Genomic DNA, 18,575 nt, shown 5'->3' on the forward strand with positions numbered 1-18,575 from the left:
TATGTATGTCCCCACCAGCCTCAACTGCTCAGCTGCGTTTTGTATTGTTCCCTTGCTAAACATTAGGAGTTTTGTGCTAGATCTCCCCTACCCACAGCAAAATGAACACAATCTGCCTCTCCATCTAATATTTATGACACCATAGTCTGCCTAAAACTGGGTTTGGGTGAATGTTCAGCACGTAATATTCTCATTAAATTTGTTCCCCAGATGTCGGTAAGCACACTGCAATTTCCTCAACTGTGCCAGTACTTCAGGATAACCTGAAAGTGTTTTTATGGTTACTTAGTTTATTCTTGCTGTTATTTCCTCATGTTCAAATGTGAGCGGTACTGTTTGCTTGTGATTAGCTGCCCAGGATGTTTTTTTTTTAATCTTTTCTCTAGCTGGAGAAATCTTGCTCTTCTAGTAGGATGTTATTAGAGCACATTAGGAACATAAGGTCCTGTGTAAGTAGGGAAGAAGGCTGGAGTGGCAGGAGCCAAAAACAAATCAAAAGTTAAATGGGTATCAAGACTGAAGAGATAAGAGAGAGGCTATAGATTCAGGTGAAAGTAGGAAACGTGCCAGTTGGCATGGCTGCATGCACAGAACAGCACTGTGCTCGCCTTTGTGAACCACTGTTCCAACCATACTCTCCCTTGTAGCGGGGAGTCTGCGGCTCCGTGAGCATCAGCTTCTAGGTCACCTGCTGCTGCCTCTTAGGGACTCATCATAATAAATAGAAACACATCGGGAATTTTGAGGCTACATGGAGCAGATGTTTTATGGACCTTGAAGAATGAATACTCATTATATGGTTGCCTGAGGGGTCTGGATTTATTCACCCAGGTGGTTTGTGCCAGCTTATGTTTTTATGATGATTAATAGATCAGAATCGAGCTAGCTCAATAAACACAGTGTGGTTTTTAAGTTGTCTTGCAGGACAGCTCCAGCATTTCAGCTACTGTCACACTGAAACGCTGAAATTTCTTGGTAAGAGAAAGTCAAGTCTATTGGGTAAAAACTTGCCAAAAGAAAGCTGAGCTACCTTAAATATTAGCAGTGTGGAGGGAAACCTGCTGGACATTGAGAAGGGCCTTTCTTTTTGACAGATTCTTGAAATTTAATCAAATCACATCTCCAATGTATACTTGATTTCTCCAAGAAATCTGGTGGTTTCATCCTTTATTTCACCGCTCACCTGAGAGCGCCAAGGCATAGCTCAGCTTTCTGTATTTTTCCGTTTGGTGCGTGTGTTGTACAGCCTTTGCTGCATGTAGGAGGTCATTTCATGTGTGAAGTTTTCTAACTGCTGAGGACTGATATTCTGAAACCTCTTCATGCTTTGGGCAGTCAGCAAGAAATCATACGGCTTTTGAGACAGAGCTTGACAGGTTAACATACGGTATAATATGACACGACTGCCTACAGTGGCAGACTAAACTCAGAGAATTCTTAACCGCTGTGTTTTGCTAAAAGATCTCTGGAATGCCTTTTGTATTGCTGTGGTTGGTGGGAATCCTGCATGGGAGGGCCCTGCTCCACGCTGAGAGGAGGAGCTGGCTGTGCCAGCACCTACAATGCAAAACAGAGAGGCAGCCTTGCAACTCTCTCAGCAGACCTGATGTTTATCTCTTGCCCCTCCCAATTTTGCTATCACTTTGCAGTACAGAGCCATTACCTCCCAGGGCAAGAATAATGATAGACAAGTGCATTTAATTTGTGACCTAAACCCTTTCCTAAGACCTCACTGAAAGTCTTGGTATTAATTGGCAGTGCTGACAAGATCTTGCTTTATATCAGGTTGTTAGGACAAAGCAGTCTGTTTTCCTCCAGCTGCTAGGCACACGATATGCATGAAGCTTTAATATCTTAAGGTTTAAATTAAAATGAAAGGGCAGCGTTAGCATTTGTAGCCTGTAAATCATGGATTCAATGGGATGAGTAATTATGCACAGTGGGCAAACTGACTCAGCTGTTACCATATTTGCTATTGTACCAAACCGTCTGCTTTTTGGGACGATGTTACAGTGCCATCTGGAGATTGAAAATCCCTGTGGGAATACAGGCATTTTCCTCTCACGGGCTTGTACTTACTGCTTGCTCTCAGTGATCGCACAGGTCCTATTTAATCATGAGGCAACACCTGGATTATCACAGGGCCATTTACAGGCACTTGTAACGGACATGGAGCGAATGAGGCCCTGCTCAGCCTGGCTGCAGTCCCAGGAGCTGAAGGTTGGATGTTCATGAACATGAACGGTGTTTGGCCAAAGGCAGTTCAACGCAACCTGGGGTAGCCCTCAGACTAGTGCCCTGGTGACCAGGGTCCTAATTCTCAGTACTTCTATTCCTGCTCTTTCTTCGTTTCTGAAATCTGTTTCCCCATTCCCTCCAAACCTTCCCAGTCTCTTCCCGGTGTGTCACTGGTCAGGTCTGGTGTTTCTGCACCAGACTGACGGAGGCTTCCACCAAATTCGTATCCTATGCTACTCAAGAGAAGAAGAGCACGCTAACCATGCCAGTGTCCTTGCTGCCTGGCCAAATGTCCCCTCCCTCTCTGCCTTCAGTTTTCTTTTCAAATTGTGGATGGGTGCTGTTGTCCAACAGCTCTTGACGCCAGGACCAAAAGTTCACTTTTATCTTAGCAGTTATCTCTGTCCCCAAGGTGCATTCTGCACCACTCGGAATAGTCTATTTTGCACCTTGGAGTTAGCTGCTGTCAGGCTGGAGCCAGATTAACGGAAGGCATTTGGCCTGATTGCTTTGGCTGCAGTTCTGCAAAAGCAAGTTGACAGAGATAGCAAAAACCAGCAGAGCCTCTGGTGGAGCTTGGCTTGGTTTAGCTTAACAAAATCAAATGTGATACTTGCTGTCTATAATATGCCAGGAGAGAGAATTGTTTAAGCTGAAAGGCAATATCAGCACAGGAACAAAATAGCCATGAATAGGCATAGGCTGGAATTAGAAGAAACTTTTCACCCCCCAGAGCAGTAAGTTTGGGGAACAGTTATGAGATGGGAGGGAGAAGAACGAGAAATTATTTTACAGATAAAATTGATAAATTGAGGACTAATGAAGTGACCAACAATGACAGAGATTTGAGCTTAGTAATTCAATTTGTCCCATTTAGACCATGTTTCTAATGACTTACATTCTTTGGAATTGAGTGAGTGGACTTCAAAGGATTGGGATTTTTATGGGTTTTTTTGCTCAAATTGGGGGGTTCTGTGCTGTTAGGGGAAATGGTTGTTAGCTGCAAGGGATAATTTTCTAATACTAAATCAGAAAACAGACAACCCAGATAACTGAAGGGCTGCTGAAGACATTCTTACCTTGCTTTAGTGTGAATATTTCAGCAAATCTGTAATGGAGTGCAGTATTAGATGTAATCATCTGTAACAAATCAGGTTTTTGGAGACTAAAGCAAGCAGTATGAGCAAGGTAGAAACGTTCTGATACCTTAATAATCCCCCAAATGTCTCCAAACTGGAAGAACATAGTAAGAGCAACAAAATATGTGGGGTGTGTGAATGCTTAGAGATGCAAATCTGGATCGTGGATCCTGAAGGAGAATATGTTAGAGTTTGTCTGTGGTCAGCTAACTTAATACCTCTAGCTTAGCAAAATGTGACTCCCCCAAGTACACCTTTTCTTGTTCTGGCCAAGTTAGCTGGGAACAGTCTGATGGGCAGGTTATGTTTAGCCCCACTTCAGTTCTGCTGCTGATCCCTGCTTGTCCACGTTGCACATCTTTGAAAGCAATCAATGAAGTTAATTTCTGATTCCAGCAGAAGAAAAAAGAGCAAGTGCAACTTCTGTTTGATTTTCTTTTTGGTTTTGCTTTTTTTTTTAATGTGGATTCAGCTCCTTTGTGGTTTAGTATTTTAAAAGAAGTCTGAGAGGGTAGATTCATATACATGACTCATGCTGTCAATGCCAATGCTCTATAGCTAGCTTTTTGAAAATGAGGACTTGTTTCTATGCTTGAAAACAATACAAAAAAATGTTCACTGTTCTTGATGGACGTTGTAAAAGAATTCATAGGCTAAAGAAATGAGAGGTGTTTACCTGAAATCTAACCCTCTGCCATTGAAGGAAGGCCTTACAAATGTTATGGTGAAGGACCGTGCTTTTTCCTACTGACAAGAAATTTTTCTTCACTGAGTAAACCTCCGAATTCAGTGGAATTTAAACTGATGCTAAGCTTACCTGCTCCTTTTCGCAACAGAGATTTCTTTCGCGTCAGCTGTATTAAGTTGTACTGTAGCACTAATGAGGCCTCTTGAGCATTATTTGACTCTTATAAAAACAAAATTGTGATCAATTAAGTGCAAATGAATTGGTACTAGCATATGTGTCTGAAAGCAATCCACTTACAGAGAGCTAAACAGGCTGATCAATGTCAGAACTGCCTCTCCCCAGCACTCCTGGAGGTTTGATGCAACCTTTCATTTGGCTTCCAGATGGAGCATCAGAAGCAATAAGGATCATGCGGAAATTCAGAAAATTTAATCGGGCGCAGTGGCCAAAACTGCTACAGGAGACTTAGCCTCTGCAAGGAGAGTGCCTGCAGCAGCCGCCTCTCCTCTGTGCCTGCCCTTCGCAGACTTAAACATCGTTCTCAGGGTTGCTGGTGGTGGGCTGGGGATCTTGGTGAACAAGGGCTATTAATATAGCGTGTGGAAAGTATAGAGAAAATAACGATCAGTCCCTACCTTTATAAACTGTCTCTAAGCATGTGAGGTGATGGTTCTTAGTGAAGGTAATAGTTCTGTTTATCAAGATGGGAGAAACAAATGCATCTTCACTTAGTGTGTTCGGCCAGTAACGCTACGTTGGAAAAGATGGTTAGGTGCTGTGCTAGGCTTGGTTTTAAAAACAGTGACAGTTTGGTCAAATACTCTGAAGTCCTGCAAAGGCCCAGTGTGGGTCTTGGAGCAGCAGCACTCCAGTGACCAAGGAGGAAATTTCTACCAGCAGAATGGCTGTTGATAGGGTACTTGGTCTGATCTATGATTAAAAGATACCATAAATAAATATTGGATTATTTATTTAATGTGCATTAAGTTACAAGCTTTAGGAAATATTAACTTTGGGAGAATACTTTTATGGCAGCTATTACCTTCTATTAATTATTCTTCTTTCAATGATCTCTAGCTTTTTAGAAGTGACATGAATAGATGAAAAAGTAACCACTTTTCTCATGACAGAGAAACCAGGCAATGCCTGTTTTATTAGGAGCTTTGGAATGTTTTGAGGATACTCACCTAGCCAGGAATTTTGCCATACAGAAATAGAAAGTCTTGTTAGTTTTGTCTGTAAACGAAAAACCAAGGTCTGGTCCTGCAGCCGCTGGCTTTACATAGTCCGGTTGGTCTTTTCATCCCCTTGCTATGGAACAAGCCTTGAACACTTTCTCTGGAGGAGTGGCCCTGGCGAGGTCAAGACCACAGTGCCAGGTTTGGGTTTAATTTGAGACACTTAAACATAACCAGTGAAAGGACAGTTGTCAGGGCATGAAGACATAGAGTAAAAGATAATGTCAGGGCTTTTCAAGCAACAAATTATCCTTTATTTAGTTCAAATCTATCCCAAGTCACTGATGGTCTTCTACCCAAATAGCGGGTAGAAGACGGCAGGGTTTCTTCTGCATTGGAGGAAGGAACTCAGCTCTAATCACCCTAATTTCGACAGCAAACAGGTATGTGATTAAGGAACTGCCTCTGTCACCTGAAGTATCCCTCCTTGCTCTCCTTCTGTGACTTGCACAGGATAAAGTGATTTCTCTTGTTTGTTCTGTCCTTTTCTGTGGTTAGTGAATGCACATCAGCAGCAGGTGATGCTGGCAGATCAGAGGCTTGAAAAAAATGGTTTTTTTCCTTTATAGGCTTTTCATGGTGGAAGAATATCTTGTCAAAGGCCTTTTTGTTCTTAAAAGGTATCTAAAGAACTCATCAATAAATAAGTCATAAACTTGAATCTTCCTCTAACTTTTTGTGTCACCAATTCAAAGGGATTTTCTTAGCCTTCCTAAGTTTGCTCATCTCAAATTCAACAATCTGTAATGCTACCAGAATGAGCATTTTTCTGTCTTGGATCTGCAGGGTGGGGTGTAACACGCAGTCGGGGGTATGCATCTATGGCAGCTCCAGGCTGCCGGTGGTGAGTAACTATAGCAGTACTAGCTTCTGCCCTGCTTTGCAAACCTACCTAGCGCCACGACACGCACTCCCAAGCTTGCTCTTTAATGAATTCCAGGCCAAGCACAGAATTATAGGGAGACTAGGGGGCTTTCCACCCCAACAGCATCACATGATGTAGCAGTAGCGTGTTTGGATGTAAAGGCTGTGCAGCTCTGTGCTCTTTCAAACTCATTTCTCTTCATCCCCAAGCTTGCTTGTGCTACCACAACATCTCAGTCTGCGCAGGGACAAGGCCCTCGTAGGTGCGTTAGTGCAGAATAATGAACTCTAAAATGAATTTCCATTACTTCAGAAGGTAAGTCCAGGAGGAAAATATGATATGTTGCCTGAAAACTAGCCAGGGTTAGCCAATAGGCTGGATTAGCTTTAGCATTATTAAAAAGATCTGAAAAACAGTTTCCATCATGTTTCTCCATATAGTAATTAGGATTTATTAGGAAAAGAACAGAGAAACGGGGAGAGAACACCATTATGCTGCAGGACAAATAAGCAGTGTACCAGCATCTCGAACATGGCTTGCAGTCCTGGGCTGCTGTCTCAAAGAGGGTACGGTGGAAATAGAAAGATGCAGAGAAGGGATGGTAAAAGGTTGCTCAATGCCTTCCGTCTTCTCAGGGTGGGATGCTTCTGCCTGGAAAAGAGATAGTGAAGGGAAGATCTACAAAATCACAAGCAGCAGGTAGAAAAAGCATCGGATCAACTGTTTCCTCTCTCTCTATATATACAGGAATTCAGGGCTATCAGGCAAGGTAGTAGGAGTCAGGTTCCAAAAACTGAAAGCTGGTGGTTCCTTGTGCAAAGGGTTGTAGATCTGTGAAACTGCTTGCTGAAGGACCTGTATTAAAATGGGACAGCAACCATAGTGTGACACAGAAAGAAGAAAGCATGGAGTGAGTGTACTGCCGGTAACTGAGGAACTTTCTTGATCCCAAATCTGGCCTTCAGCTTAATCACAAGCATCAAACCAAGATATACGCACCAGTTCTGTCAGAGATTCTGAGTTAACCCACTCAAACAATCCATCTTCACCATGTCCTACCAGGAGCGGCAGTGCTCTTGCTCCCTCTTCCCTCCATGTGACACGCTGCATCAGCTGGGGCTGAGGAGTTTAAATTGCTGTGAATAGGATCAAATGTCTGCAGCAGGGGACAGACCCGCAGTGTCTCTGCCAGTTGGTATTTCTGAACATGGGAGAAAGCTGACTTTTCTGTATCTATAATTCTGTGCTCTATGAAAAAGGATTGGTGCCATAGTTGTTGTTTTGCTCTGTTTTAGTTTTCAAAATCAGTTGATTTTCAGCAAATCTGTGAAGAGTGTCATCAACTGGGAAATGTTCTATATAATTGAAAACTTCACATCGTCAGATAGCAGTGCCTGAGGCTCTCTGTGATACATGAACGTGTGTTATAACAGGACTGAGCTGTTGGGGGGTTGTAAAGCACCATAGTTAAGCTAAATTTGTTCTCGAATTTTACTTGAATTGTCCAAGTAATTGAAGTTCGAAAAAAAAGTTGAGAGTAATGAAACAGGATTCACAAAACGGAGACAGTTCTTGTGCTGTTTTTCACACATCTCTTCCATTGCCTGTGGTCCCGCATCCTGCTGGGCATGATGTGAGGACCTCTGTTCAGATATCACTTACGGGGTAAGGCACCTGGGGCCCCAGCTCCTCATACCTGCCACATCTCCCTTTTCACGGGTGCTGTCTGGGCTCTGCAAACATACCTAGGGAGCACCTCCTACCCCAAATGACCATAACAGCTTGGTTTTTGCTCGGCTGTGGCGGAACAAGGGCGAACCCTCCAGGCAGGGATCCCCTTTTCCCTTCCTGAATGCCGCCCTGTGGGGCTAGTTAGTAGGTCAGGAAATTCAGGGCAGAAAATCTGTCACCCTCTTCCTAAGTGTTTGCCTTTACTCAAAGCAGCCAAAAATTAAATGAAAGGCCTCCCATTCTAGTACCAGAGCTTAAAAATAACATAATCCCACAGGTTGCCAGGTTAGCAAATTTGCATGGGCACAGTCTGGCTTCTCAGAAGTTTACAGAAGACTGAGCGGATAAACAGGTTAAAAATGATCTAGTCTTTTTCAGCCTAATACTAATGCTTGTTTGTAAGGACTTGGGAGTATAGTATGTACCATTAGCCTGAGCTGGTGTTGGGTGTCTGGCTACAGTCTTCTGCTGAGGATTAATGAATTTGTATATGTGGAGGCATCGGACAGGGAAGCGTTAGCTGGCACTAACATTATTTGTAATTATTAGATGAAAGCTTCATGTGACAGAAGGCATGAGCTGCCTTTATAGGTCGTCCTATAAAACAGCGATTAAACACTGCTGAAAACACTGTTTGAAGTGTTAATAATGGTGAACCAAGTCTATGAGATGCTTAAGATGAAATTGCAGTCTGAATTATTTTAATTTCTTCAGCTGCGCAGTCTGTGCATCCAGAGCACTGTGAGGACAGGAATGCGATTTGTTTAATTCTTCTCTTCAGGCTTGTAGAGTTTTGCAAATGAATCTTTACAGACCTGGGGGTTTTTTCTTGACCTTTTTTTTCTTTCTTTTTCTTTTTTGGTTTTCCAACAGGAATGTCCTAGTGGGGTTGTTAATGAAGAGACATTCAAACAGATCTATGCACAGTTTTTTCCTCATGGAGGTAAGCAGAGTACTTTGCATCTGTCTGGTTTATTGAAGCATGCCTTAACATTCATTACTGCCAGCTGGCTGCTGAACTACTTCAGATAATCTGTGCAAGAAATGTGAATTGAATTTAAGCTTTGCAGGATCTTACACAGAAACACAAACATCAAGGTAATAAAATTAAGTTAGGCCCTTTGAACAGTTATTTCACAAGAATATAGACAAACCCACATTAAAGATTGTCCCTACTTGTCAGCTTTTTATTTCCCAAGTCCAAAATAGAAACTGGGGATTGATGCTTTTTTTTGTACTGACTTTCTAGGTGGCAGAAAGTTAAATCACTTCCCCTCGGCGTGTCTTTGCTTCCCTGCTGTTGGACTGCTGTGCATGTAGTATCTAGCACAGAAGAGTCCCAGACCTCATTTTGGCCTGCAAATTAATCAAAACCTTCCTGAAATTCTTAAAGCAGTTCTTAGTTGACGTGTGAACTCCTAGCTGCCCGAAATGATCATTTTTGGTGTTTGCCTGCCACAAATTAGGGTCACGTCATGTATTGGAATATTAAAGTATTATATTAAATCTCTCATATAATGTATGTTCTTGCTTTTTAAAAACATCAAGAATCTATATGTTCTTCTAACTGGGTATGTTCTGTGGGTGTACTGTTCTCAAATTGAAAGAAATGAGTCATGGGTTTAAGTGACTTTTACTAAAAAGATTCAGCATTTGAGGCTTTCTGAATGTATTCCACTCTGTAGTAGCTGCAGAATACGCTCATTATGTGAAGATACAACACATTATGCTTATGTTTTACAATGCATGTGACCTCAAAGATGTATACCTATAAAAAGTTTACGTTAAATTTCAGTATGTATTTTATGATTTCCTATTGTGGTTGCTTTTGGTTTTGTTATAAAAAGCAACAGTCAATTTATTTTTTTAACAAATAGGCAAAAATTTAAGTATTCATAATCTTAATGTAATTCTGGATGTGTTTTGCGTTTTCAACCTAAGTTCCAGTAAGTCCAAGGAACTCCAGTTATCCCAAGTAACTGCACTAACTCCTTTAAGTGACACACCTGGGGTGACTCCTTCCTTCCCATGTGTGAAAAACAATCAGGCACAGAAACTTCATCTCTTCATGGATAAACAACTTTTTCCCCCTCTACTGAGGTTGAAAAAAACCTTACTTTTCCTGGTTTTTTTTGTGTCCCATTCTGTTGAAATGTGATTCTCCCTTGGTTAATGATGATGGTAGTACAACCGTGCTTAATAATAAATCAGTTTAAGAGCAGATGTGATTTCATATTTTACGGTTTTCTTTCACTTGGTTTCCAAACTGTTTGTATAACCTTAGCATCATAAATTGTGAGATTTCAGATTCCTCAGATATTTTTCACTTTTATGGCTCTCTGTACAGATAAACTTGTACATCCCAGAGGTAGTAAAGTAGCTCTGAATTATAAAAACTTTGTGCAGTGTCATCCCAGGCTTGTGATGTTTTTGTTACATAGGGCTCCTATCCTTGACAGGTTTTCGTTTTTGCTAATCTGTCATTGAATTATACTAGTGATCTAGTATTTCTTAAGGTACGTTGTATGCTCTTGAAATAAGACCTCTAGTTTAATATTTTTTAGCTTATTGTTTAGTTTAGCTTAATTAGGTTTTAGTAGGACTGCCCCATATGTAATTCTATGGTTTTCTTCTGGAGCTATTTTATTTCAGAATCCTTCTCTTAAAAATGTAGTAGACAATTATTTTTTTTCCTACAGTCCAGTGCATTCTATCCTTATGGATGAGAGTTACTTAAGTATTTGATTTTTCTGCACACTGTTACACTTCCCTGGATTTGAATTTTGTGAAAATATTTAATTGTTTCATAGAGATCAGACTAAAGAGATGCTGGGTCATTCTGCCTGACTGCCTGCATAGCACAGGGCACCAGGCTTCACCTGAACACCCATACATTGAGTATGAAGACTCAGGCTTGACTAACGCTGTGTGCTAGAGGCAAAGAACAGAAGAAACAAAAGAGTGCGTGGCTGCTAGAATAGCAATGAAATAATTAAGGGAATTTAATGTCAGTTGCTTCCATCTTGAAAAGTTGGGCTCTAGTAATACAGAGAGCAGTGTGAATTGCCTCCAGAGCAGAGAACAGGCCAGTGAAGGTCGGGAGGTCATACACCTATTTGGTTTTTTCTGCACACTATTACTGTTTTTCCCAGTTAACAGCCATCCTTCACGTGGCCATAGAAACTGTTCTTCTCAGTAGAAAAGATTTTCTAAAACCAGCAGTTCAAGATTCAAAAGGACAAAAATACGCCTCGGGTGAGATTGGTCTTTAACAGTCACGGGCCAAACTCAAGTTCCTGGGACTAGACCCTTCTGAAGTTGGACAGTCCCTGGGGATCTCTGCTGTATCTCACACAAAGCAAAAGGTAGAGGAAGGAAGCACACACGCTGCACTCACTCTTTGGTGCTTTTGCTGCATCTCCCACTAGAGCTAATACTCCGTTTGCCCCAGAGACACTCGTGGGAGGGTTTTTTTGCTCATTCTTTCATGTACAGCCCCATAACCCGGATAATTTCTACTGTAATAAAAGGTTTTGCATTTCAAGGCTGTTTTAAGGGAGGGCGTGGGGAGTATCCAAGTCCACGTTAACATTTACTAGTTTGTACAACATTTAGCAATGCTACAAGGTTGGGTTTTATACAAAAGGAAAAGATCATGAATGTTGTTTAGAGCCATTAGTGTATAATGAACTGTTGTACCAAATGGTGCCCTTTGTGTTTTTCAGATGCTAGCATGTATGCACATTATCTCTTTAATGCATTTGACACTGCACAAAATGGCTCCGTGAAGTTTGAGGTAATCGTTTTGCATCCTCCTTTGAGGCCTCTTTCTCAGTTTTGTGTTTTTAAGCTTCTCTATCCATTCTTCCCTGTAAACTAGTAGGACTTGTTGGATTATGCGTTAGAGGTTTCAGTCTAAAATCGGTTGATATTTTAAAATCTGGTTCACTTTAGCTTATGCAGATAAATATGCAGGTTTCCTTTCACTAAAGAAACATACAGATCACGTTATTTGGTACCACAAGGAGAAAGTGCAGAGATTTATGTAGCAGAGAGGAGAGGTCAAGGACAGTCCCATCTAGTGATTTGCACAGATAATTTGGATGTCAAAGAAAAGCCAGTACATTGTGTGTCTTCAGTTATCATGCATTGCAGGGTTGCATTTGTAGGTTCCTGGAATACAGGGGGGGGTTTAGCTTATTTGATATATTGAACAAGCATCTCGAGTACTTTGTTCCTAGGGAAACCAAATCCACCCTTTAACTAAAAAGCTTGTTGCTGTGGCTACAAATAGCCATCCTTCAAGCTCACGCACATAGTTGGAGTGCAGCAAAGGGATATGTTAAGTCATACACCTGTGGAGGATGAACTTCATAATTTTGAAGACAGTTTACTGTGATTATAAAACTAGAAATCATAGGCAGTCTTGCCTTTGCCATCAAATGGCTAAGAATGCCAGTAATTTCCGGGTAAGACTGAGAAATAAGTTCATTTATCAAATGTAAAATGGGAATGTTACCATATGTATGTGTGTGTGTCTGTAGCAACGGCTGCAGTGGGAGTTTTGCATATGGCAGCCACTCAGTAGTTAGAGCCTTCCAGAAACCTAAACAGACTGAGACACAGCAAAACGCCTAGATAAGTATTTATAAAAAAAAAAAAATAGTGCTGAGCTTTCCATCCTGGCAAACCTGTCTCTTTAGTGGTTGTCAAACACAAGCATTTTGTCCCCTTTTTTGTGTTATTCAGCAAATTCAAATTGCTCCAAGCCTTGGGGAAAAGGAGCAAAGGTTTCTAAGAAGTGATGCACTGCCCCATGCAGAGCTAATGGAGATAACATAGGCAGGACTAAGTACGTTAAATGAGGTCTCGTAACTGTATAGCTCTGTTAGCTTGAAGCTCTGCCTGTACTAATAAATCCCTGTAGCAATGCTACTTACAATGCCTGAGCCACTGTGCAGTATAAACAATAAATCGCAGTTATTGGAAGCAATAACTTTACTGTAAACAAAAAATACAATTAAAATGCTGTGGCCCAGACTGAGTAATTAGTGCTGGGAATCGCATCTGGTCAAGTCTGACAGATTTTGCCAGAGAACAAAACCTGAGGCTCTCTGTGTTAGAGGGGTTTGGGATCTTTCTGTCTCTCTCAACGTGGACGCAGAGAAAATGCTGGATTTTCCTCCTCCTCTTCCTTCACTAGCACCCTAGGTCTGGGGGTAAAAAAGCATCGGTTTCCACTGCCTCAGTTAGAGTCCAGCTGTGTTTAAGTAGGCAACGGCAGTCTGAGTGACTCCTTGCAGCAGACCATTTCTAGGAGGGAAATTGCCACTGGAGCATCTCACGATGCTCTTAAAAACCAGATATGTATTTTGCCATGCTTACATTCATGCAGTGTTTAGAGTTTAAAGCATGATAAATTGGATGGGATAGCCAGGAAGGTGTCCCAGCTTCTGGCCTTGAGCACCCTGTGCTGTTCCTGGCAAGTCCGAGGAGCCAGAGCAGCCACTGTCCTATCGACTTTAGGATCTAAGTCTGCCTGACTTGGACTGGATCTGCCCTTAAGCCTATTCTGTTTTCCTACCCCTCACCCCAAGACTTAGGAGGGTTTAAGGTTGCAGCACTCATTAGGTCTTCCTGCCCTTCCAGCCTTGCTAAGCTGCCTAACCCATATCATAAGCTTGGCTTTATGGTGACTGCAGTTGAGGAATTTTCTGATTTTCATGGTTACTTCATACACATTTATTAGTGTGACAGTACTCGGATCATCGTAGCTGATGCTACGTTCATTGAGTTCAGTCACGGAGGACACATTTTTGGAAAAGGGAGTCAGAAGAGATTGATAACTGCATGCTCCATCCTAAAAAGATAAGTCTTTTGACTGGCACAATATAAAGGGGGTGACTTGGAAGAGGATGTTATGAAAATTCATGTTTCTCTCTCTGCCTTGAACCAGGATTTTGTGATGGCATTGTCCATTCTGTTGCGGGGAACTGTTCATGAAAAGCTAAGATGGACGTTTAATCTGTATGACATAAATAAGGATGGCTATATAAACAAGGAGGTAAGGCTGATTCCGACAAATGTGGTTGATTTCTGAGGAGAGCTGAGTGGTTTCTATTGCAGAGCACAACTAATTTTGCGTGTAGCTAATTAAATGCAAATCAGACTGGACTTGAGCATTTATCTCTGTCTAAGTAAAGTGCACAGTGAGCTTCTATTGCATGATTTTGTAGACATATTTTCCTATATCATAGTGCCTTTAATGGCTTGCTTTAGCCGGGAGCAAATTCCTAGTTACAGCTATGAGCAACATAACCTTTGCGAAGGGGAGGGTGACGGTGACAATAGCTACTCGGTGACGGAGGCGCAAGGGGTTTCTGGCTGCACTGGGAGGTACGGTGTGGGCTCACCCGAAGCACTACAAGCCCCCACTACCACTCCCAAATCCTGCATTATCATCTGTTTTTATCTTCTTATCTGGTATTGCTTGTTCCCTCTGTGGGAAGCCTTGGTTTTGAGCATGGTAACCTGAATATTTTGCAAATACATCTTGGTCTATCTTTTCAAAACTGTTGTGCGTACCTGGAGGGTTTGTGGTTACTGCTACTGGTCATGGAGTTGTGTGGCAGTTTGTGCAAGGTGTGGAGAAGGGCTGGATTGCCAGTGACTGCATTGAAGGTCCCTGGCCCTGAAGGAGGCTCTGGGACAAAGGTTAGTGCCTCAGTGCTCAGGACTGAGCACGCCGCTTGCAGCCCAGCACCATCGCCAGCAGCTGTCGTGTCAGAGCACACATCCTGCAATGCTGCCTGGCCAGAGGAGGGACCTGAGCACTGCAGGCACCTCCATCGCGGCTGTGGCAAAGTCATGGCACAGTCAGAAAGACGCACTTGGTTTTTATAGATGAGCTTGTGTATGACGATACATCTGTCTTCACGCACATGTGTAGGCACTCTCTGTGCCATTTTATAATAGGAGAAGGAGGGTGGAGAAGACGGTGGTAAAAGGAAGAAATGTGCTATCTTTTCTATTAATTTCCCTTTTGTATTTGTGCCGGCATGCCACTACTGCAGGAAATGATGGATATCGTAAAGGCAATTTATGATATGATGGGAAAGTACACGTATCCAGTGCTCAAGGAAGATGCTCCAAGGCAGCATGTAGAAGTATTCTTCCAGGTACTTAATTTTTGATGTGTTTTTCTTAACACTTGAGCTACACACTGATATATTTTACTGTAAGGTTAGCCCCAAGTTCAATCCTTTGCCCCACTATATATTCCAAAATAAACCCTAGCAGCCGTTAAGCTGATTTCCTGACTCCAAGGTATCCCATTAGTCTCTTAGTCTGACCCTTTGCATTGGGATGTGCCACATCCAGCAAGTCTGAAGCCTCTGCATGAGATGCAGCCCTTCTGTGCTTCTTTCCACTGCCCGTAAAGAGAGACAGGAATATGGGTGCTGGTTGGTGAGGCAGTGAATAAATAAACGATGTAAAAAGGGCAGAGGTTGCTGTGTATCAATGAAGGAATAATTGGACATGACCTCAAAAGTGCTCCAAATACCAGAGTAAACAAGTCCTTAGCAGTTGGCAAATCTATCCAAAGGCGCTGAATCTGTAATCTAAGCTTGTAAAGTACCCTAGGTTTATTCAGGTTGCACCAAATAAGATAGTATACTATAATTGCAGTTATGGAAACCTTACGGAAACAAAATTTTTTATTTTATTTTGCAGAAAATGGACAAAAACAAAGATGGTGTTGTAACTTTAGATGAGTTTATTGAATCGTGTCAGGAGGTAAGGACAAAACTATGACTGCAATGAAAGGTCTAGCTCGTGTCACAGCATTTGCTTTCCCTTTGGACAAACTCCATTTGAAACAAGATGCTGCTCAGGATCCCAGGTTTCCTTTGCTCTGTGAAAAAGCCAGCTTTGAGACTGAGTTTCTGGTGGTGCTCTGTGAAGTCTGTGACTGAATGGGGAAGTAGGGTCAAGGCGAATCACGGGAGAGGGCCTGTTCCTTTCCAGTGCTGGTGCCCAGTGCTTTTATTTTCCTGAGTGAACTGCAGTACCTGATTCTATAGACAAGCAGATAACTCTAGAGAAAGCTCATAATGCCTTTAACTTTCCTTTAGGCTTTTTTTTTTCTTTGTTGTTTTTTTGTTTTTCTTAAGAGGCTGATATTGTCTCTGTGTGCTGCCCCTGGATGTCATTAGCAGGTACCACGTTGCTGGAACTGCCCAGAGCTGAAGGTCTCTAAAAATCTTGTAGTTACAGCACTGACTTACAAAACCAGTTGATGTTTTCATGGTAAAACATTAAAAGCAAATGCTGCCATCACAGCAATGATTTTTCTTTTTTCTGTTTTGGAAATAAGCTCCCTCTTGCAAATTCCATACATTAGGTTGGCCGTAATAAATATTTGCTGGTATTTTTAGCGCTGGCGCAAAGACAAGCATCTGCATTAACATGTAATTGGCCAAGTGCTTGTTGTCTTAGACTGTAATTAACCGTGTGAATGTTTGCTCAGAGATATCTCTAATATTTAATCAGTACAATAACAGCCTCTGCATTTTAGAAAGTTTACACTGGTGCAAATAATTGCATACCAGCCCTCCTGTGTATTTTACTTTCCCTGGAAAAATCTTTCCTGTTCTGCAGTCAGACAGCTCTTCTGTACCTGAGCAATGGGAAGATGCTCACTGTTTAGGGCTAGGCTGGCTTCCCTCTGTTTCTGCGTGAAGTCTGGCTCTGGCAACATCCAGATTACTTCTCAGTCAGGGACTTCAGGCGGCAAAATCCTTGTTAGCAAATGCATAATACGAGGCTAATTTTTTTCAGTTACTTCATTCTTGGTCCCTCCTGATTGTTTAGCTTATTTTTGGCCTCGTCTTTAATTTGTTCATTTGTGTTGTGTATTATTCTTCCCACTCATAATTTGCCTTCAGGCTGGATGCCCGTGTGTGATTAGTGGTCTCAGTATTGAAGCAGCTTTGCTTTACTTGTAACTGTTAGAGTTTGTTTAATGCTCTGCCCTAGTTTGGGTTTGGTTCCTTCTGTTGACATATCTGCGCTAGGAGCTGTGCAGCCTGATGCACTGTCATGTGTGGTTTCCTGGCAGCTGGGGGCGAGCCCTGCAACACTAAGATGTGGGATTTTTCATTATGAAAAACAAACCAAAGTGTACTGTAGTGCTTACCTCTGCCGTTTCTGAGGATATGGCTCCCGGGCAGTGAACTCCTAGCATTGCCTTGGAGAGGGTGATTGGTTTCCCATGCAAGGCGATACCTTGTACTAGTACCCACCAAACTGTGTTGGAAGTGAGATAGATGGATGCAGCCTCAAAATAAGATAGAGGAGTGAGATGCAATAGATCTCTTAAGTTGCCCAATGTGGAAAATTATTTTCATGTTACAGGCAAACAGTTATTCTAACTTTTGGAATAACTGAATTCCTGGGGGGTGGGGGAGAATCATCACTATGTTTTTTAATATTATTCTGGTTATTAGTTTGAAGTACGATTTTGAGAGTTCGTGAGAAACCACCTGGGATTTCCACTGCATGTCTCCAACTTTCTCATTTGGATCTAGGAACCTCGGAGAGGCTGAGAGTGCATGTATTTTGGGTTTGAGCTGGTTGCATTTCTGGGATGAAGTGGTCCTTTAAGGCAGCTTGCTTATCAGTTCAAAACCTGCAATTTCATTTGGACTTTTGAAGCATATTAGCTAAGTGCATATTTGCATATTCAGGATCAATGAAATGCAGTTGGGCACTGAAGTCTGAGGGTTCAGTACAGTCACCAGCTCAATGCTGGTGTCTGGTTTTCTTCAGTAAAGCACAGCCCATGCTGAATGTCAAGCTTATGAGAAGATCCTGTGCTTGCATGCCTCAGACCAACTAAGGTACCAAAGTAAGAGACGGCTGCTTTGCTGAATCAGGACCTGATCCACTGAATCAATTCCAGCTCATCCTCGATGAAAAGCATTATGAAAGCAAGGCTGTTGCCTGCAGTAGCAGCTGCAGAGCCCCTCCTGTGCCATGCAAAGTTACGAGGCGTGCTTGTCAGTGCTGGTTTTATGAAAATATCTTCTCATTGCTTTCAGGACGACAATATCATGCGATCCTTACAGCTCTTTGAGAACGTGATGTAACCGTTTCTGGCAAGCGCCGGAGGAGTCGGAGACTTTCTGTGTGACAAAGACCTCCTTACTGGGGGAAAGCTTTTTACAATTCAGCCATGTTCAGTGTGGGAGGATTTTGTATGACATCTCCAACCAAATGGCAAACGAATGCAACCGATCCCACCTCTTCTCCCCAAGAGACGCCGGTGGACCTTTGTTTCGTTTTGGAAGCATGTGAATATTTTAATAAAACCTGACAAGAGAGAACTGCTGCTCGAAGTTCAATGAGTAATATACAGCGTTGTTTGCTAGGCACAAGTCCTGCTTTTAATCTAGCAAGCTTGATTACATATGATAGCACATGTTGATAGCTTACTCAGCCATCTATTGCAAGTGAAAAGCTCAGTCCATACTACCGTACGGCAAAATGTTTTATGAATGCCTTGCCGTTAATCTGCTTTGACAAAAGTCGAATCCACCAGGGCGGTCTGTTTAAAAAAAAAAAAAAAAACAACAAACCACAAACAGTAAATGTATCTAGGACATTAGGACATT

At 42.1% G+C, this 18,575-nt stretch overlaps 1 protein-coding gene across 4 annotated transcripts in view; it reads left to right on the top strand.

The window, feature by feature from the left end:
- Positions 1–18,050, top strand: part of KCNIP1 (potassium voltage-gated channel interacting protein 1) — a 282,312-nt gene extending 264,262 nt beyond the window's left edge. For all 4 annotated transcript variants that reach the window (XM_059825224.1, XM_059825223.1, XM_009807491.2 and 1 more), the window contains 6 exons: positions 8,773–8,842; positions 11,625–11,695; positions 13,856–13,963; positions 14,973–15,077; positions 15,634–15,696; positions 18,003–18,050. In XM_059825224.1, coding sequence (XP_059681207.1) covers positions 8,773–8,842; positions 11,625–11,695; positions 13,856–13,963; positions 14,973–15,077; positions 15,634–15,696; positions 18,003–18,050 — 465 coding nt within the window. The remainder of the gene's footprint in view (positions 1–8,772; positions 8,843–11,624; positions 11,696–13,855; positions 13,964–14,972; positions 15,078–15,633; positions 15,697–18,002) is intronic.
- The last annotated feature ends 525 nt before the right edge of the window (positions 18,051–18,575 follow it).

The sequence above is a fragment of the Gavia stellata genome, chromosome 16, assembly GCF_030936135.1.
Source record: "Gavia stellata isolate bGavSte3 chromosome 16, bGavSte3.hap2, whole genome shotgun sequence".
NCBI lineage: Eukaryota > Metazoa > Chordata > Aves > Gaviiformes > Gaviidae > Gavia > Gavia stellata.